This window comes from Apis florea, unplaced genomic scaffold (assembly GCF_048593485.1).
Source record: "Apis florea isolate Af1SG1 unplaced genomic scaffold, ASM4859348v1 contig_3158_pilon, whole genome shotgun sequence".
NCBI lineage: Eukaryota > Metazoa > Arthropoda > Insecta > Hymenoptera > Apidae > Apis > Apis florea.
The window spans coordinates 4,824,286-4,845,319 of NW_028256713.1; the positions used below are offsets into that span (position 1 = coordinate 4,824,286).

General features: G+C 37.5%; 1 protein-coding gene across 1 annotated transcript in view; it reads right to left on the reverse strand.

The window, feature by feature from the left end:
• The window catches only part of dpy (fibrillin-like protein dumpy), a 109,504-nt gene that overhangs the window by 7,056 nt on the left and 81,414 nt on the right, over window positions 1-21,034 (reverse strand). The window contains exons 112-160 of the mRNA XM_086909689.1: window positions 20,676-20,990; window positions 20,225-20,554; window positions 19,825-20,127; window positions 19,435-19,740; window positions 19,029-19,346; window positions 18,507-18,830; window positions 18,117-18,431; window positions 17,710-18,033; window positions 17,328-17,633; window positions 16,907-17,209; window positions 16,355-16,666; window positions 15,957-16,268; window positions 15,433-15,744; window positions 14,938-15,267; window positions 14,543-14,851; window positions 14,101-14,406; window positions 13,275-13,991; window positions 12,876-13,190; window positions 12,470-12,799; window positions 12,079-12,378; window positions 11,685-11,990; window positions 11,272-11,586; window positions 10,863-11,192; window positions 10,487-10,792; window positions 10,044-10,379; window positions 9,667-9,972; window positions 9,265-9,570; window positions 8,872-9,189; window positions 8,478-8,801; window positions 8,100-8,411; window positions 7,688-8,014; window positions 7,314-7,616; window positions 6,916-7,221; window positions 6,518-6,835; window positions 6,103-6,429; window positions 5,716-6,027; window positions 5,298-5,624; window positions 4,911-5,216; window positions 4,522-4,821; window positions 3,955-4,278; window positions 3,152-3,478; window positions 2,611-2,931; window positions 2,222-2,491; window positions 1,943-2,131; window positions 1,464-1,817; window positions 1,179-1,391; window positions 892-1,089; window positions 603-797; window positions 103-471 (exon numbers count right to left, since the gene is read on the reverse strand). Coding sequence (XP_086765815.1) covers window positions 103-471; window positions 603-797; window positions 892-1,089; window positions 1,179-1,391; window positions 1,464-1,817; window positions 1,943-2,131; window positions 2,222-2,491; window positions 2,611-2,931; window positions 3,152-3,478; window positions 3,955-4,278; window positions 4,522-4,821; window positions 4,911-5,216; window positions 5,298-5,624; window positions 5,716-6,027; window positions 6,103-6,429; window positions 6,518-6,835; window positions 6,916-7,221; window positions 7,314-7,616; window positions 7,688-8,014; window positions 8,100-8,411; window positions 8,478-8,801; window positions 8,872-9,189; window positions 9,265-9,570; window positions 9,667-9,972; window positions 10,044-10,379; window positions 10,487-10,792; window positions 10,863-11,192; window positions 11,272-11,586; window positions 11,685-11,990; window positions 12,079-12,378; window positions 12,470-12,799; window positions 12,876-13,190; window positions 13,275-13,991; window positions 14,101-14,406; window positions 14,543-14,851; window positions 14,938-15,267; window positions 15,433-15,744; window positions 15,957-16,268; window positions 16,355-16,666; window positions 16,907-17,209; window positions 17,328-17,633; window positions 17,710-18,033; window positions 18,117-18,431; window positions 18,507-18,830; window positions 19,029-19,346; window positions 19,435-19,740; window positions 19,825-20,127; window positions 20,225-20,554; window positions 20,676-20,990 — 15,432 coding nt within the window. The remainder of the gene's footprint in view (window positions 1-102; window positions 472-602; window positions 798-891; window positions 1,090-1,178; window positions 1,392-1,463; window positions 1,818-1,942; window positions 2,132-2,221; window positions 2,492-2,610; window positions 2,932-3,151; window positions 3,479-3,954; window positions 4,279-4,521; window positions 4,822-4,910; window positions 5,217-5,297; window positions 5,625-5,715; window positions 6,028-6,102; window positions 6,430-6,517; window positions 6,836-6,915; window positions 7,222-7,313; window positions 7,617-7,687; window positions 8,015-8,099; window positions 8,412-8,477; window positions 8,802-8,871; window positions 9,190-9,264; window positions 9,571-9,666; window positions 9,973-10,043; window positions 10,380-10,486; window positions 10,793-10,862; window positions 11,193-11,271; window positions 11,587-11,684; window positions 11,991-12,078; window positions 12,379-12,469; window positions 12,800-12,875; window positions 13,191-13,274; window positions 13,992-14,100; window positions 14,407-14,542; window positions 14,852-14,937; window positions 15,268-15,432; window positions 15,745-15,956; window positions 16,269-16,354; window positions 16,667-16,906; window positions 17,210-17,327; window positions 17,634-17,709; window positions 18,034-18,116; window positions 18,432-18,506; window positions 18,831-19,028; window positions 19,347-19,434; window positions 19,741-19,824; window positions 20,128-20,224; window positions 20,555-20,675; window positions 20,991-21,034) is intronic.

The window sequence follows — 21,034 nt, forward strand, 5'->3', positions numbered from 1 at the left end:
TTATTCTTCGTTCTTATTCTTATTTGATTTGTATCAAAATAAAAAATGAATCAAAATTCATTAATCCATATCAAACCCAAAATTAATTAATTAATTAATTACCAGTACAATCAATATATGGATTTCCAGTGGTACCAAGAGGGCAGACGCATTTAGGTTGATGGTCTCTCGCAATACATTTTGCAGTTTCTGCGCAAATATCATCCTCGCAAACAGGTCGACATACTCTGTTCAATCTGTCACAAGCTTCGTGATCTGCACAATCTTCATTGTAATGACATATCGTGGAGATGCACGCAATCCGTGGATCACCTTGAGTGCCCCGTGGACATACGCATTGCGCCCTGTGGGAGACAGCGATGCATTCTGCGCCACGACCACAGGCAATATCTCCGATTAAGCAAGGTGTGATGCAATTATTGTTTTGACAAGTTTTATCGTAAGGACAATCGCTATCTGATTTGCATTCGGCTACAAAGAAATATTTTAATAAGTCATAATAATAAAATAAAATATTATATTGAATATTATATTTTTTGAATAAAATTGTCATTATGAATTATATTGTCATCCTCTCATATAAATAGCTCGTCTCAACTTACGTCTAAAACATTGTACTTGTGGATCTCCCGCGAAGTTTTGCTTACAATGACAGGTTGGATAATGATTGACAGTGAGACACTCCGCGTTCAAACCACATTGCGTACTGACACATGGATTTTGACATAATTCATTAATACAAGCTTCATTAGGTGCGCAATCAAGATTCGATGTACATTCTGGAAATGAATCAGTATCTGCAACATGAAAATTTTGTTAAAAAACATAATCATATATTGTTTGCTCATTATTCATTTTTCATTTTGCAAGTGTTATATTTTTAACAAGTACCTCTGTAACAATTTACAAATGGATCACCGGCAGTGCCACGCGAACAATGACATTGACGATAATGATTTTGGACTAAACATTCCGCATTCGAAGCACATGGATTGATAATGCATGGATCGATACATCTTTCGTTCAGACACGACATATTTGAAGCACATTGAGAGTTGGCTTTACAGATAGCTTCGATTTGTTTATCCACTAAAAAAAAATAAAAATAAAAATTTTATTTTATTTGAAAATAAAATTAAATGAAAAACTAAAATTAAACAAAAAATTTCAACATTTACCAGGAATGCAAGCGACAGTTGCATCGCCAGCAAAGTTTGGTAAACACTCGCAAATCATAGTCCTCATTGGCAAAGTGTTTACAACAGAACATTTTGCTCCAGCGATGCAAGGTTTACTTTCAATACATGGATCTTTGCAAACACCACTGAAACAGCCCAATTTACTTGGACAGTCTCCATCTACTTGACATTGAGGCTGTTGTTCAATCGGTTCTATAACAAATAGTTAATCATTTATAATTTATTGTAATCTAAATTATATTCATAGAAAATAATTATAATCACCGATCAGACACGAGGTGTAAGGATTGCCTACATAACCAGGAGGACAACGACAGATTGGTCGATGATTAATCACGTGGCATTGTGCAGATGGTGGACAATCACAAGGATTTATACATTTTGAATCGCGACATGATAAAGAAGATGGACAATCATTATCAGTTACGCATTCTGATCTTTCGCATGCTTGATATGGATTTCCTAAATATCCATCAGGACAGTAACATCTTGGTTTATGATATCCATCCGATTTACAAAATGCATTAATTCCGCATTGGGTCACAGAACAAGTATCTATACATTCGTTGTTAACACAGGATTGTGTTAATGGACAATCACTATCACCACGACAACCAACTATAAAGAAAATTTAAAATATTAATACTATTATATAGTATATAATACTAGATATTTTCAATTCATTCGACAAAATTCTTATTTTCATGATATGAATTTGAAAAGCGAAATTTAAAGAAACTTACTTTCACCACAATATTGTTGAGGATTGCCAGTGAACCCTTCGTTACATACGCATACAACTCGATGCAATTGTACGTGACAACGGCTGTTGAAACCACAAGAATCGAGTGTGCAAGGATCGATGCATTTCTGGTTGTAGCAAGTCTTATCGTTCGGACATTCGGAATTTTGAATACATTCTGGAACTGGTTCTGCATGTGTTCAAATTCGATATTTTAATTAAATTTATTAAAGCATTTTTTTTTTTTTTTTGTTAAAAATTTTGGACTCAAATAAATCACCTTCGATCGTTGGAATAGTACACTGTATGCGAGCATTTCCAGTGAATCCAATTGGACATGAACAAACAGGCTTGTGATTTACTGTTTGACATAATGAATTGATACCACAAGCACCGATGCAAGGATCTTTACATTTCTGGTTGAAACAAGCCTTATCTCGTGGACAATCAGAATTAATAACACATTCTGGATATATGCATATTGCGATGCCATTTCGAACTTTACATTCGCCATTATAAGTGCATGGAGATGGACTACAAGGATCAGTTTCTGAAACAAATAAACTAAATTAATATAAAAAAAATTTAGATTGCAAGGAAATAATGATAGCATAAAGATTCGTAAGAAATTAAATACCAAAATAACGAATATGAATATCATGTAATTACCAATTTGAATGATACATTCGTCGAATGGATTGCCAATTAAAGGAGGTGGACAGCTGCATAGAGGACTGTGATTGATGGCTTTGCATGTGGCCTTGATACCGCACACATTTTGCGTGCAAGGATTCACGCATTTGTTACCGATGCAAGCTTTATCTCCCGGACAATCTGAACTAATCACACATTCTGGATGACAACCTGTTATACTAGAAGGAATTCCTTGGAGACCAGGTAAACATTTGCAGACAGCTGTATCGCCGATTTTTTCACAAATGGTATTGGGACCGCATAGTGATGGAGAACAAGGGTCTCTCTCTTTTGGAGCTAGTATAAATACGATATTTTTATCATAATTAAAATGAAAAATGAAAATTTTTTTAATTTTTCTATAAAAATTTTCTTAATTGTGTAATGATTATGATTGTAATTTATGATTTATGATAAATGATTGTAACTTATGATAATTATAATATTAATTTTGCTTTCAAGGAATCTTTAAAAAGGCAATCATATAAAATTTAATATTTATATAAAATTAAAATACCTTCAGGAATGGCTTGACAGATCGTAAACGCATCGCCGATAGTAGGCAGAGGACAAGAACAAATAGGAATGTGATTAGAGACGGTACAGATCGCACCAACGCCACAGGTACCAGGACAAGGATCCTGACATTTAGTCCTAACGCAAGCTTGCGATTTCAGACAATCAGTGTTGGTTAAACACTCAGGTTGACAGCCTTCATAAGGATTTCCACGGAAATCTGGCAAACATTCGCAATACGCTGTATTTTGTCTTTCCCTGCAATAAGCGTTGATTCCACACGGTGAAGGACTGCAAGGTCTCAGTGACGTAGATGGTTTTTCTGGAGCTATAAAATAAAAATCCAAAAATATTAATATTTTATTCTAGAAATGAAATTCGTTTAGTGATTTACGTTAAAAAAATTGCGTTATCGTGAAAAGTTGCAAGAATTAATTTACAAAAAAATAAAAGAATATTAAGAATTGTACAAGAACGCGAATAGAAATGATTTGATAAAGAAATCGTGAAAAGTATACGAGAGAATGACGAATGTGTATGAAGAAGGTTGCTTCAACTATTTATAATCAACATGCAATTTTTTTCTATAATATATTATACAATTCTCTATGTACAATATGTACAAAATTAAAATTTGTATCTATTAAAAAAATTCAATTAAAAATTCATTAGTATCTTCATTAAAAAAAAAAAAAATGAAAAATTGCGAAAGTTCATCTCTTATTCTTGGTTGCTCGTTAATATTTTTTTTTTTTCAGTTATTTATTATATTTTTTCGATTATTCTCATGGGATTATTTCTTACTCTTGATCATGGTACAAATAGCAAACGGGTCCCCGGTGTATCCCTCGGAACACATACAGTGGACGTAATGCTGGGTAACTTGACACAGGGCATTAAAGCCGCAGAGTCCGGTACAAGGATCGGTACACTTCTGTTTAACGCACGCCTCGTTGCTAGGACATTCGCTGTTCACGAGACATTCAGGTCTACAGTTGGGAGGTGAGCCTATAAACTCGGGCATACAGGCACAAGAGGCTTTATTGTCTGGTGTTACTGTGCATTGAGAATTTGATCCACATGGCGAGGGTTTGCACGGATTCTGACTAGCCTCTTCGTATTGTGGTGCTGCTCGTTGACAAAAGTTTATTATAGGTTAAACATTGTAATCTATTTTTGTTAGAAACTTCGAGATATAAATTAGCGCTGTCTGAGCATAAGAATTGAGCTATTCGTGGGAATCAAATATAGTCAAATTTAAAAAAAAACAATCAAAATTCAAAGATATTCTCTATTATAATAAGAACGTTCACAAAGTTCGAGAAAGAAAGAAATTCATAGACAGCACCGATCCAAGCATGCATTACTTACTCATAGGGAAACAGCTAACAAATGGGTCACCGGAATACTGTGCGGGACAACTGCAAATAGGATTGTGGTTTCGTACGATACATAACGCGCTTTGTCCGCAAGCGTTGTCGCACGGATTTTGGCATCTCTGATTCACGCAAGCTTTATTCTGCTCACAATCAGAGTTTACCAAGCATTCGGGTCTACAGCTGGGTGGAATTCCGAAATATCCAGGTAGGCAAGTGCAAGAAGCTTGCTCACTAAACTCGCGACAAATGCTGTTGGGTCCACAGGGTGAGGGTTCGCAAGGTTTCGTACGTTCTATCGTAAAGTGATACATAGAGCATCAATCAATGAATATTTGAAATTTATAATTTTTCTTTAGGATCAATATAGATAGTTCCACTTACTTCGGACAGGTTTGCAGAGGTTAAATGGATCTCCTTCATAATTTTCCAAGCAACTGCAAGTAGGGATATGATTGATCACAGTGCATTCTGCGTTCTGACCGCAGACTTTGGTACAAGGATTCACGCATTTATTGTTGGAACAAGCTTTATCATAAGTACAGTCCGAATTCTGTACGCATTCTGGTCGACAACCTAGATAAGGGTCGCCATGATACTCATTTATACAACTGCACACAGCGTTTCGACAGATGGCGTTTGGACCACAAGGTGATGGATGGCATGGGTCTGATTGAACTGGGACGATAGCTGTTATTTATATAGCCAAATCAAATCAATTATTGATATTAAAATTCAATAATTAATAAATTATATCGGAAATATTCTTACGTGTGAGTGTGAAGATTGGTTGGCAATTAGTGAAAGGATCTCCTGTATAATCTCTGGGACAAGTGCAAACAGGTGTGTGATTAATGACACTGCATAGTGCATTCGTTGCACAAGATCCTGGACACGGATCTTTACATTTTTCTCTTACACAAGCCTTATTACTCGTACAATCCGAGTTAATGGAACATTCTGGTCGACAATTGGGAGCTGAACCAACATAATTGGGCAAACAAGAACAAGATGATATACCTCCTATATCTTGACATTGCGAAAACGGGCCGCAAGGCGATGGAACGCAAGGGTTTATGGGTAAAAGTGGTGCGGGTGCTAAAAAACGTATGCAAATTGAAAAATATATTCGTGAAAATGATTCCAAACAAGTGATTAGAAGTGAGATTCTTTCAAATAATTCACTTACTGGTCATATCAAAACATTTTACAAATGGATCTCCGGTTTGAGAAGCGTCGCAGCTACAAATAGGACTATGATGGAAGACTTCGCACTTCGCATTTATTCCACAAACTCCGGAACATGGGTTTACACATTTTTGGTTTATGCAAGCTCTATTGCTAGCACATTCCGTGCTAACTACGCATTCTGGTCTACATAATGGAGGAATTCCCTTGAAATTGGGAAGACAAGAGCAACTAGACTGACCGTTCACATTGCGACATCGACTATTGGGTCCGCACGGTGATGGATCGCATGGATTTATAGGACTTAGTGTGGCTGATAAATTATATTATCATCAGATTGTGTCTAATGCATTGATTAGTGTTTGTTATAATTTGTGAAAAAACTCACGAGGTTGTTCGAATACGCTGCAATATCTAAATGGATCACCAGTGTAACCCAGTTTACAACTGCATATTGGAATATGATTGATTATATTGCAGTCGGCATTAAAACTACAAGTTCCTGGACAAGGATCTTGACACTTGTTTCTTATACAGACACGATTGGATGGACAATCGGTATTGATAATACATTCCGGTCTACAATTTTCATACGGATTTCCATAGAAATCGGGCAAACAAGTGCATTGAGGTGAACCATAAGATTCGCGACAAACAGCATTTGGACCACAAGGGGATGGTTGACATGGATTGATTCTTTGTGCTATGTCTTCGACTACGAATAAAAAAATAAAAGAATAAAAAAAATGAGACCGATCTTTTGATTTAAACTTATAAATCAATAATTAAAGGGAAAATCTTACTTGGTTGAGGTGTACATTGAATAAACGGATTTCCGGTGAAGTTATTAGCACAAGTACACATAGGAGTGTGACTAATAGTTCTGCACTCGGTGTTCGTGCCACAGGAACCAGGACAAGGATCTTTGCATTTTTGGTTAATGCAAGCCTGTTGCGTTGGGCATTCTGAATTGCTCACGCATTCAGGTCTGCAGTTTGGTGGAGTTCCTATAAATTCAGGGAGACAAGAACACGAGGGTGCATTATTAATCATCTGACATCGAGCATTGGGACCGCAAGGTGATGGCTGACAAGGATTCACTGGAATATCCGGTTGTTTTGCTAAAAATAAATTCCAATATTAAAAGGATTTTTCACCAATATCGTTAAAAAAATTTTCTGGAAGAATAAAAAAATCTTACTTTGCGGAATGCATTGTACGAATGGATTTCCGGTATATTGCTCGAAACAGCTGCATACAGGATTATGATTGATCACAGAACATTGGGCAGATAATCCACAAGTACCAAGACAAGGATCAATGCATTTCTGATTACTGCAAGCTCTGTTACGCGGACAATCAGTACTAACAATACACTCTGGTCTACAAGATGGTGGGGATCCCTTAAATCCAGTAACACAACTACAAATAGCTTGGCCATTGGAGGATCGACAATGACTGTTCGGGCCGCAAGGAGATGGACTACATGGATCAATTATGGTAGGTTCTACCATAACCATAAATTTTTAAATATTAATTTAACATGGCAATAAGAATCATCAAAAATATAAAATAATGGGAACAGATTAAAGGACCAACCTTGAAGAGGAATACACGAAACGAATGCATTGCCCGTCATATTCCTAGGACAGTTGCATATCGGTAAATGATTGACTACATTACACTCTGCATTTACTCCACAAGTTCCTACACAAGGATTTCTGCATTTGTGTAATATACAAGCTTCGTTTCGGGAACAATCTGTGTTGATTACACATTCAGGTCGACATATAGTGTATGGGTCACCTAGATAGCCAGGTATACAAGTACAAACACCATTATTGCACTGTGCATTTGGTCCACATGGTGATGGATTGCATGGATTTGATGGAGGTTCTGAAACTGAAAAATCAATATATAATAAATTTTGAACGTGAACTTTAAAAGAATCCATCGATTGTTTCAATCCTTACTAAATGTAATTGGCGAACAATTGATGAATGGATCGCCGGAATATCCTTCAGGACAAGTACAAGCTGGTGTATGGTTTATAACTGTGCAACGTGCATTCAAGCCACAAGATCCTGGACAAGGATCTCTACATTTTTCTTGAATGCATGCTTTATCTGCTATGCAATCTGAATTGATCGAGCATTCTGGTCGGCAATTCGGTGGAACTCCTATATAATTGTTCATGCAAGTACAGACTGGAGTTTCTCCTATGGCTTTGCACATCGCATTTCGACCACAAGGTGATGGAACACATGGATCTTTCGGATATGATTCTTCCGGCTTTAGCACTGTGAAGTAAATATCATTGCAATCGAACGCAACGAATATCTTTTTATAAAAGTTATATATAAATAAAATTTAATCTTAGCTTACATGGAACAGGAAAGCAATGAACAAAAGGATCTCCTGTAAAATCACTTCCACAACTACAAATGGGACTATGATGAAGTACTTTGCATTGTGCATTCATCCCACATGTACCAGGACAAGGATCTTTGCATTTCTGATTGATACACGCGAGATTCGAATTACATTCCGAATTTACGATACATTCTGGTCTACAGTTTGGTGGAGTTCCTATATATTGAGGTAAGCAGGAACATACTGCTTGACCATTTATATTTTGACATTGACTATTCGGACCGCAAGGAGATGGTTGACAAACATCTCGTTCTTCTTCTTCGGCTGCAAAATATTTATATTTAATGTGCATTTGAAAATAAACAATTTTAACTTATTAAATTTACTCACTTGGTGAAATCTTGTATACACAGTTCACGTATGGATCACCAGTATATTGCGGAATGCAAGTACATATAGGTAAATTATTTACCACCTGACAATTGGTATTGGCTCCGCAAGAACCGGGACAAGGATTCTGACACTTAGATCTAATGCAAGCCAAATGAGAGGGACAATCTGACGAACGAATGCATTCTGGTCGGCATCCTTCGTAAGGATTGCCGATATATTCGGGCAAACAAGTGCAAGAGCTAAGGCTATTCTGGTCTCGGCAAATGGCATTAGTTCCGCATGGGGAAGGTTCACAGGGTCTAGGTGCTATACTTGTATCCGCTAAAAAAACAATGAAATTAACTCAACTCGATTTTTCGTTCTCTATTATAAATTGACAGCGAGCACTTACGTTGCTTGGCAACACACTGAACGAATGGATCTCCAGTGTAATCCTTGGCACATATGCATGACGCAATGTGATTCACCACGTGACATTCCGCATTAGGACCACAGGAACCAGGGCAAGGATCTCTGCATTTGCGATTGATGCACGCCATATGACTAGCACATTCGGTATTACTAATACACTCTGGTTTGCAATTTGGTGGAGTACCAATGAATTCTGGTTTGCACGAACAGGATGGAGAATTATTTATGACTTGACAGATTGCGTTTGGACCGCATGGTGATGACTGACATGGATTAGTTGACAACACAGGTTCTTCGGCTTTTAAAGAAATATAACAATCAAATTTTTATTGTTTAAGAAGAATATCTTGAATCAAACATAAAGAACACTTACGTCTAGGTAAGCAACGAATAAAGGGATCGCCAATAAATGCTGAAGGACAACTGCAAATGGGATTATGATTGACCACTTGACATCGAGCTGATACTCCACAGGATCCAGGACATGGATCTCTACACTTCAGATTCACGCAAGCTTCATTTAACGAACAATCACTATTAACTATACATTCTGGTCGACAAGCTGGTGGGTTTCCTATGTAACCAGGGGCACAGAAACAAACTGCCTGTCCATTAATATCTTGACATCTACTGTTAGGACCACAGGGTGATGGATTACAAGGTTGTACTATAACTGGGTCTGCAATACAAAGGATATTTTTTAATCCATTCAAAAGGAACTATTTCGAAAAATTTAATATAATTAGTAGCTCCTTTAATAATTAGAGAATTTTACCTTTCACCGGATAACACGCCATAAACGCATTTCCTGACATGCCATCGGGACAACTGCACATAGGAGTGTGATTTATCACGACACACTCGGCGTTCTGACCACAAATGCCGGTACAAGGATCGAAACATTTGTTACGATTGCAAGCCTTATCTAGAGGACAATCTGGATTCTGAACACATTCTGGACGACATCCGTAATATGGATCACCATGATATTCTGGTAAACAGGTGCATACACCATCGCGACACATTGCGTTTGATCCGCATGGTGAAGGATTACAAGCATCTTGAAGAACCGGTGATGAAGCTATCAGAAAAAATATGATTAAATCTTGTCTCAAAATAATTTTTTTCTATTTCATCTTGCAAAATGCTTACGAGGAGGTTGAAGGAAGCAATTGACAAATGGATCTCCTGTATAACCCTTAGGACAAGTACACACAGCCATATGATTCACTACCAAACATTGAGCTCCTGTACCACAGGAACCTGGACAAGGATCTGTACATTTTTGTCTGAGACAAGCCCTGTTACTGGCACATTCTGAATCAATAGTGCATTCTGGTCGACAATTCGGTGGAGTTCCTATATAATTCTCCATACAAGTACAACTTGGTAAATCCGCATTTCCAACAATATGACAGACAGAGAATGGACCACATGGCGAAGGTACGCAAGGATTGATTGGTTTGTCTGAACTACTAATTTGAATAGCTAAAAAAAAATAAAATAGCAAAGTTCTTGTTGCAATTAAAAATTATTCTTATAGATTTAAAAAACTGTTTAAAAGTTATTGCTAAAATCGAGAGCAATTTACTCACTTGGAACTTTGAAACATCTGACAAAAGCATCACCAGTATATCCCATGTTACAACTGCAAATCGGACTATGATTGATAGCCTCGCATCTAGCATTAATACCACAAATTCCTGGACAAGGATCTATGCATTTGCGATTCTTGCAAGCACGATTCGTCGCACAATCGGAACTAATTGTACATTCTGGTCTGCACATTGGTGGAATTCCCATGAAAGTAGGCAAACAAGAACAAATAGCTTGTTCATTAGATACGCGACATTGACTGTTTAAACCGCAAGGAGATGGACTACAAGGATCAGCTGGTTTTGCTATAAAAATATTTACGTCATAGAATTTAAATTTCTGATTTCCTATTTATTTCTAAATTATTAAACTTACGTGGCTCTTGAATAACATTACACTGAACGAATGGATCTCCTGTATATCCAGGTTGGCAAGTGCATAGAGGTGCATGATTAACAACCTGACAAATAGCGTTATATCCACAGAATCCTGGACAAGGATTTTGACATTTAGATTTAACACAAGCCAGATCAGCTGTACAATCGGAATTAATGATACATTCTGGTCGACAGCCTTCGTAGGGATTGCCAATGTAATCAGAAAGACATTTGCAGGATGCTGCACCGTTTAGCTCATTACATACTGCGTTAGAGCCACAGGGCGACGGTACACATGGGGTAGGTTTTTCTATGGTATCTTCAAAAACTATTAAATTTTAAATAATTTTTCTTGTATCATTTGCTAAAAAGATTACAATAACTAATAGCAATTTGATAGTTTTTACCTGGTTTTGGAACACACTGTATGAAAGGATCACCAACGAAACCATACGAGCATACACACATGGGTGTGTGACTAATCACTCTGCATTCAGAATTGGGACCACAGGAACCAGGACAAGGATCGCGACACTTTTGATTTATACAAGCTAAATGGGTGGAACATTCGCTATTACTAATGCATTCTGGCTTGCAATTTGGTGGAGAACCGAGGAATTCAGGCAAACAAGAACACGAAGGTGATTCGTTTATGACTTGACATCGACTGTTTGGACCGCAAGGTGATGGAACGCATAGATTCAAGACTTGAGGTTCTTCGGCTATCGAAGGAAATATTTAATATAAATAAATAATCTTTTTTGTTTAAAAAATTCTAAAAAAAATCAATTGTTTCTTGCGATTAAAAAAATATACTCACGTTTCCTGAGACACATTCTGAAAGGATCGCCTACCAAATCGGGTGGGCAACTACAAATCGGATTATGATTCACGACCACACATTCAGCTCTTATTCCACAAGTTCCTGGACAAGGATCAATGCATTTTTGATTATTACAAGCCATATTGGACGGACAATCTGAACTAAGAATACATTCTGGTCTACAATTCGGTGGCGTATCTAGATAACCAGGGATGCAAGAGCAAATTGCTTGATCATTTATCTTTCTACATTGGCTGTTGGGTCCACAGGGTGATGGATTGCATGGATCTTTCGGTGTTTGCACTATTTAAATATCAAAAATAATTTCAATAAAATATGCAATCATTCTGGAAAAATTGAATAATTATTGAATCAATTAATTAATAATAACCTTGAATGATAGAACAGACTACAAATGCATTTCCTGAAGTTCCAGGTGGACAAGTGCAAATTGGAATATGATTTACGACAGAACATAATGCATTTTGACCACAAATGCCTGCACATGGATCGTTGCATTTGCTTTTAATACAAGCTTTATCTCTGGGACAATCTGAGTTCAAAACACATTCTGGACGACAACCTAAATATGGATCTCCCTGATATTCTGGTAGACAGATACAAGTTCTATTGATACATTGCGTATTTGTACCACAATTGACACAAGAATCCGCAGGTTTTTCCTGTATCACTAATCATTTAAATTTATTAAATAATAAACCAAATTAAATATCAAATAATAATGTTAATAAAAAATCTCGATATAATTAAATAATTTGTACCTGGAGTAAACGAACACTTGACGAAAGGATCACCAGATAATCCTTTGGGACATGTACAAATGGGTATGTGATCAGTTACAGTACATTGGGCGCCTACACCACAAACTCCTTCACAAGGATAACGACATTTTTTCTGAATGCAAGCCTGATTGCTAGGACATTCTGAATTCCTTATACATTCTGGTCTACAATTAGGCGGTGTACCCATATATTCTGATAAACAAGCGCAAGAAGCCTGACCATTTATATTACGACATTCTGAATATGGTCCACAAGGGGATGGTACACAAGGATTCTCATATATTGGTGGTAAGGGAGATGGTCTTTCCACTGAAATAAATATTGCAATGAAATCGATCGAATAGTTATTTTTTATAAATGCATTTGTGAATTTTGAGAAACTTACTCATCATTTCGAAACAAGCAACGAGTGGGTCACCAGTGAAACTAGGTTGACAAGCACAAATTGCTTTGTGATTAATGGTCTCACATCTGGTATTCGAACCACACGATCCTGGACAAGGATCACCGCATTTTTTATTGATACAGGCTAAATTTGGCGCACATTCTGTACTAATCGTGCACTCTGGTCTACAGGATGGTGGACTTCCTATGAAGTCGGGCAAACACGAACATACAGATTGTCCATTGATTGATCTGCATTGGCTGTTGGGTCCACAGGGAGATGGATTACAAGGTCGACTAATCGTTTGATCGACTTCTGTAAGGGAATATTTAATAATCTTTTTTTAAAAATCTTTTTTCACAATATTCTTTTTCCACAATATTGTTTTATAGAATATACCTGGCAGCATAAGTGAACACAGGACAAATGCATTACCAGTGTGACCAGGATAACATTCGCACACTGGTAAGTGATTGATAACATGACACTCTGCATTACGACCACAGATTCCTGGACAAGGATCTTGGCATTTGCTATTCATGCAAGCTTGATTAGCAGAGCAATCGGAATTTAACAAACATTCCGGTCGACATCCCTCGTATGGATTTCCGATATAATTAGAAATACAGGTACACGAACCAGCTCCATTTAATTCTTTACAAATAGCATTTGAACCACAAGGAGACGGGTTACAGAGATCAATGGGCATGGGCAATGGAATAATTGCTGTAAAATTGGATACGACATTAATGATATGCTCAAAATTATAAATAGACAAATTTTCTCTTGAGAAATAATTCTTACATTCTTTAAAAATGCACTGTGAGAACGGATCGCCTGTGTATCCGCTCAAACAAGTACACATGGGAGTGTGACTGACGACATAGCAATCAGCACCAGATCCACAAGATCCAATACAAGGATTTTTACATTTCTGATTAATACAAGCAAATTGACTAGGGCATTCACTGTTGCTAATGCACTCTGGACGACAATTGGGTGGACTACCAGAGAATTCTGGCAAACATGAACAAGAGGGAGAATCGTTGATCACCTGACATTGAGAATTTGGACCGCAAGGAGATGGCTTACATGGATCTATCGCAGGTTCTTCCACTAAAATAAAAATGCAAGATATAAAAAAATGTAGGTCATAAATAATCTTGATAATGAACAAGTAAAATGAGAATTAATTAGAATAATCAGGGAGAAAATGAATTCTTACAGAAAGGTATGCACTGTACGAATGGATCGCCTGTGAAACGCAATGGGCAACTGCATATGGGATTATGGTTGATGACGTTGCACTTGGCTCCGATTCCACATGCTCCTGGACATGGATTTGTGCATCTCTGATTATTACAGGCTTCGTTTTGCGGGCAATCAGTGCTTACAATGCACTCGGGTCTACAGGTAGGTGGGCTTCCTAAAAATCCTTTGATGCACGAGCAAACTGCTTGACCGTTTACGATTCTGCATTCGCTATTCGGCCCACAAGGTGTTGGGCTACATAGATTGATGGGTATCACATCTGATAGAAGCAAAAAGAAAATTTGATTAGGGGTCCATATATATTATTCAATCACTTCGAACTATATCTTTCAAAATTACACGGATTACAAAGCCAAAAATTTCTCTTTCGTAACAATATTACGATCGTTGACTACCTTGCAAAGAAGTACATTGACTAAACGCATTGCCAGTCATGTTTCCAGGGCAGCTGCACATAGGCACGTGATTGATAACCGCGCAAATGGCGTTCAGACCACAGGTTCCGGGACAAGGATCCATACATTTGTTGCGCAAACAAGCTCTATCGCGAGGGCAGTCGGTGTTTAACACGCACTCGGGTCGACATCCTAAATATGGGTTTCCTTGGAATTCTGACAGGCATGTGCAAACACCTTTTAAACATTCTGTATTAGGTCCACAGGGTGACAAAGAACATTCATCCTCTACTGGTGTAGATACAATGGCTGTAAGATGAAACGAATTGAAATGAGGCTAAAGATATTCTTCGGATGCAAATGATTTTAAAATGAATGTTGGATAGATTTCTTACGTGTAGCTGGTAGCAATTGACAGAGAGTGAATGGATTTCCAGTGAAACCTTCGGGACAATTACATATGGGAATGTGGTTAACTACTGTACAAACAGCAGCAAGGCCACAGGAACCGGGACAAGGATCTCTGCACTTCATATTGACACAGGACATGTCGCTTTGACATTCGGAATTGATCGTGCATTCGGGTCTGCAATTCGGTGGCTGACCGGTATAACCTTCTAAACAACTGCATGCTGCAGAATTGCGAATGTTTCTGCATTGGGCGAAACTACCACATGGGGATGGTACACAGGGGTCTTTCTCCATTGGGCCAGGGATTGTGACAGCTAAAAGTGAGGATTATTATTTTATATATTTTATTATCTTAAAATCTCTATCATAAAATTTTAAAAACAGGAAATAAAAGAAGTAGAATAAAGTAAAGGATGATAAATTTTTCACTTTTTTTATGCTCGTGAATTTTTTTAGATAGTTATGGATTTTACTCTTACGTGGAATCGGTGTGCAAGTGGTGAATGGATCTCCACTGTATCCGGGCATGCAACTACAGATGGGACTATGGTTCACGACTATGCATTTGGTGTTCAAGCCGCAAGGACTCGGACACGGGTTTGTGCATTTGTAGTCCTTGCACGCGAGCTGCGTAGGACATTCGGAACTAGCTACGCATTCTGGTCTGCATCCAGGAGGGGTGCCTACATAAGTTGGCAGGCATGAACACACAGCCTGACCGGATATCTCTTTGCACTGACTATTTGGTCCGCAAGGTGATGGGCTGCACATATCCACATCTTGCGACACTACTATTGAGGAAACAAGTTGAATTCAGTTATATTTTTCAATGTAAAACACAATCGAAGTTTTTAATTCCAAAATATATGATAGGTCATATATAATATAAAAATATAAGTTAGACGAAAGGAAAAATTTTTTTCCGATATAAATGGAACATGCAGAAAAAAATTTAAAAGAATATAAATAAAATATCTGTGAAATAGGGTTGGATTCCACTTACGAGCCACACTGCATGCGATAAGCGGGTCGCCAGTGAATCCTGGCGGGCAATTGCAGAAAGGCAGATGGTTAACCACCGAGCACTCGGCTTTCCAGCCGCAGGCTCCAGGGCAAGGGTCTTGGCATTTGTTTCGCACGCACATTTTGTTGGATGGACAATCAGGGTTAATCACGCATTCGGGTCTACAGCCTACGTATGGGTTGCCAACATATTCAGGGGGGCAATAACAAATGCCGACACCGTCTCGTTCTCTGCACAAAGCATTTGTGCCACAAGTGCCTTCAGCGCAGGGTGAAAGTTCCGGTTCGCGAGCTAGAACAGTTAAAAATCAGGATTAGTTTCATCTAGGTAATAACTCGATAATTTCGTCTTTCCTTATTAAGGAGTTCATTTCTTACTTATTATCGTGCAACGTGTATAAGGGTCTCCGGTAAAACCAATAGGACAAACACAGTTTGGTACGTGATAAGTTACGTGGCATTCTGCACTCTCTCCACAGAGATTTGGACAAGGATCTCCGCACTTTTGTCGAATACAGGTTTGGTGGCTGGGGCACTCGGAGTTTGATATGCACTCGGGTTTGCAATTTGGTGGAGCACCTATATATTCAGTCAGACAGCTGCAGGATGGGGTGTCGTTGATCACCTGACATTGGGAATATGGACCGCAGGGTGACGGTTGACAAGGGTTCGTAGGCGCTACTATTTTTTCTATAAATAGGGAATTTTTATTATGTAATTTTATTTTAAAATCCTATTACTGATTATTAGATTAAAAATTTTAAGCAAATTTTGTTTACAAATGAAATTCCTTAGAACGCTTTAGGAATTATTTAATATTTTTAAGAATTCTTTGTTTGCTTAATAAATCTTTAGTTGTATAAAAAAATCAAATTTTTGTACAACTGTATTGATCTGTAGAATTTTTAAAGATTTTATTCATCTTCTTACTGATCTCGCATCTGATGAACGGATTTCCTGTATATCTTTCTGGACAAGAGCAAACAGGATTATGATTCACCACTAAGCAGATTGCCTGAGTACCACATGTTCCAATACATGGATCTCTACATTTTTGATTCAAGCAAGCCTGATTCTGAGCACAGTCTGAACTAATCAAGCATTCTGGTCTGCATAAAGGTGGAGTTCCAAGATATTCTGGAGCACAAGTACATACAGCTTGATCGTTCACCTCTCTACATATACTGTTTGGTCCGCATGGGGATGGATTACATGGTTTTGTTTTTGTAGAAGCTACGATTCAATAATTAATATTGTTATAAATCATCTGATCTTTCGTTATAAATAATAATTAACTGGATAATAGTAATTATATAGTATATAAATAATAATTATCTGAATGAATATATACCTTGCACAGGTGAACATACTATTAAAGCATTTCCTCCAGTATTAGAGGGACAACTACACATGGGTACATGATTAATAACATTGCATTGAGCATTCTGACCACAAGCTCCAGGACAAGGATCCATACATTTATTCTTTATACACGCTTTATCATTTGAACAATCTGTACTTAACACGCATTCTGGTCGACAACTGATATATGGATTGCCGAAGTATTCTGGCAAGCAAGTGCAAATACCATTATCACATTGAGCATTGGGACCACAAGGAGATTTGTTGCATGGATCTATCACAGGTTCTTCTACTTCTGTTTCGACATCACATATTTATGGGTTATCTCAATGTTTAAATTTTATCAATTCTAGGTGTTTAATGTAACTTACTTATTGGTTTGAGTTGACAACTATTGAAAGGATCTCCCATGTATCCTTCCAAACATGTACAAATAGGAACATGATTATATACGGTACAAATACTGTTAATTCCACAAGATCCTGGACAAGGATCTTGGCATTTTTCGCGAATACAAGCCTGATTTCTGGGACAATCCGTGTTGATGATACATTCTGGACGACAATTTGGTGGCGCACCAATATAATTAAGCATGCAAGAGCACGAAGGAGAACCATTGACATTGCGACACACAGAATTGGGCCCGCAAGGTGAATTGATACATGGATCTATAGGTGTCTCAATAACGGATGGAGCTAAAATTCCATATAATTATTATGAAATTTCTTTGATTATAAATATTGAAACGATATTCTGAAAAAAATTATTTAAAGCTTACGTGGATTGAAGAAACAATATGTAAAAGGATCACCAGTGAAGCCTGGTTTGCAACTGCAAATAGGACTATGGTTCACGACTCTGCAAGTGCTTTGTTGACCACAAGAATCAGGACATGGATCAATACATTTGTTATTTTTACAAGCCAGATTTAACGAGCAATCAGAACTAACTGTACATTCTGGTTTACAATTAGGAGGTACACCTATATAAGTTGGAAGACAAGAACACGTGGCTTGACCATTAGTTTCTCTGCATTGACTATAAGGTCCGCAAGGTGTTGGCTCGCAAGGATTAGCGAGATTAGGTTTAGGTTCTGCAAGAGGATACAATGTCATTTCTCATCTTCAAGATATTTTTCTCTCAAATTAAATTTTTAAATTTATCTTACGTTCTGTGATAAGATTGCAATAATTGAAAGGATCACCAGTATATCGTTCAAGACAATTACAAACGGCTGCGTGATTAATAACATAACACTGAGCATTTGGACCACAAGTTCCAGGACAAGGATCTCTACATTTAGATCTAAAGCAAGCTTGATTGGATGGACAATCTGAACTTAGGGTACATTCGGGTCTACATCCTTCGTAAGGATTTCCAATATAATCATCTTGACAGGAACAGGAAGCTGTATTTTGTTGAACTCGACAGATTGCATTTGATCCACATGGAGATGGAGTGCAAGGATCTGGTCTATTAGTTTCATCGTCGACTAAAAAGAATGGGAAAAATTTCATGATCATATTTTGGCTTTAAAAATACCTATGCAGAAGAGGCATAATCAGGCAGAAGATGTAAAGAAAATTTTTCTATCCAATCATTTTACATGATTTACATTAATTTTGAAAAGCTTTCTGCTTGACTGTACCAAACTCTGTATAGAAGACATCAAATGAACATCAATTCTTACATTGCTGTGGAATACATTGTGTAAATGGATCTCCACTATAACCATCAATGCAAGCACACATTGGAGTGTGACTAACAACGTTACAAATCGCATTCACTCCACAAGAATTTATACAAGGGTCTTGACATTTTTGTTTGATGCATGCTAATCGATTAGGACATTCGCTATTGCTAACACACTCTGGGCGACAGTTAGGTGGTGATCCTATAAATTCTAGAAGACACGAGCAGGATGGTTGATCATTGAGCACTTGACACTCCGCGTTTGGTCCACAAGGAGATGGTTGACAAGGATTGATCGGAATTGGAAGTCTTTCAGCTTTAATATTTATAAAAAAAAACTCAATTAATCTCAATTAAAAAATAAAAAATCAGATCTATTTTACTATGATTTTCGTAATGCTTACGTATTGGATAACATCTGAGGAAAGGATCACCAGTCATCTTTTCTCTACATGAGCATATAGGATTGTGGTTCACGACATTACAAATTGCATTTAATCCACAGCCTCCTTCACAAGGATTTCTACATCTTTGATTAATACAAGCTTCATTTAATGAGCAATCAGAACTAATCACACATTCTGGTCTACAAGTAGGAGGTGCTCCTATATATCCACTTATGCAAGAGCATGTAGCTTGCATATTATTTTGTCTGCATCGACTGTTAGGACCACAGGGTGATGGATTGCAAGGATCACTGACTTCGGTTGCTAAAATTATTTCAAAAATTATATTATAACGATTCTTTCATCTAATACACAGGTCAAAAAATTCTATTCACGTGTGTGACATACCTTGAAGAGGTGAACAGAGCACGAAAGCGTTTCCTGACATTCCCGGAAGACAACTGCACATAGGTGCATGATTGAACACATTGCACAATGCATTCTGTCCACAAATACCAACACAAGGATCGATACATTTATTTCTAACGCAAGCTCTGTTAATTGGACATTCGTTACTTAGAACACATTCCGGTCTGCAACCTGCGTATGGATCACCAGAATATTCGGGCAAACAAGAGCAAATGCCATTATCACAGCGTGCATTTGACCCACAAGGTGAAGATGCACATGGATCAGTTTCAATAGGTAGTGCTAATGAAATAATTTACAATAATTTAATATCATGGTAATGAAGGAAAAAATCTTACAGAAGTTTCAAACGATTTAAAATTTACATCTAATTCCTTACTTGGTTGAACAAAACAATTGGTGAAAGGATCTCCAGTGTAACCAGGCAGACAAGAACAAGTTGGTATATGATTGACAACGGAACATTGAGCTAAAGGAGCACAAGATCCAGGACAAGGATCCCTGCATTTTTGTTGCATGCAAGCCTGACTTGGACGACAATCTGAATTTATAGTACATTCTGGTCGACAATTCGGTGGGTTTCCGATATATGTGGCCAAACAGGAACAGGATGGTATATTACCAATGTTTCGACATTCTGAATAAGCACCACAAGGAGATGGAATACAAGGATCTTTCGGTACAAGATCAAATTGAACAGGTGGTGTCACTAGAAATATAAAAGTATAATAAATTTAATTCTATCGTAATTATATTTGACAATCACTGTTTAATAATTCACTATCAATTGATTCAAGAAAAATATAGAAAACACGGTACTCTCTACTTACATGGAATAGGAAAACAGATAGAGAACGGATCACCAGTATATCCTCTCATGCAATTACACAAAGGCGCATGATTGATCACTCTGCAATCGGAGTTCTTTCCACAAGAGGTAGGGCACGGATTTACGCATTTTTGATTTACACACGCTTTGTCAATAGTACATTCCGAGCTGGTAACACATTCCGGTCTACAAGCTGGAGGAGTACCAATATAATTCGGCATGCATGAGCAAACAACCACTTGATTAATCACCCTGCATTGACTATTAGGACCGCATTGGCTACTTCCACAGGGATCGCTTACAGGGACATCAGAAACTGAAGAATTTCGCATTGAATAATTTTTTTCTGCGATGATTGAT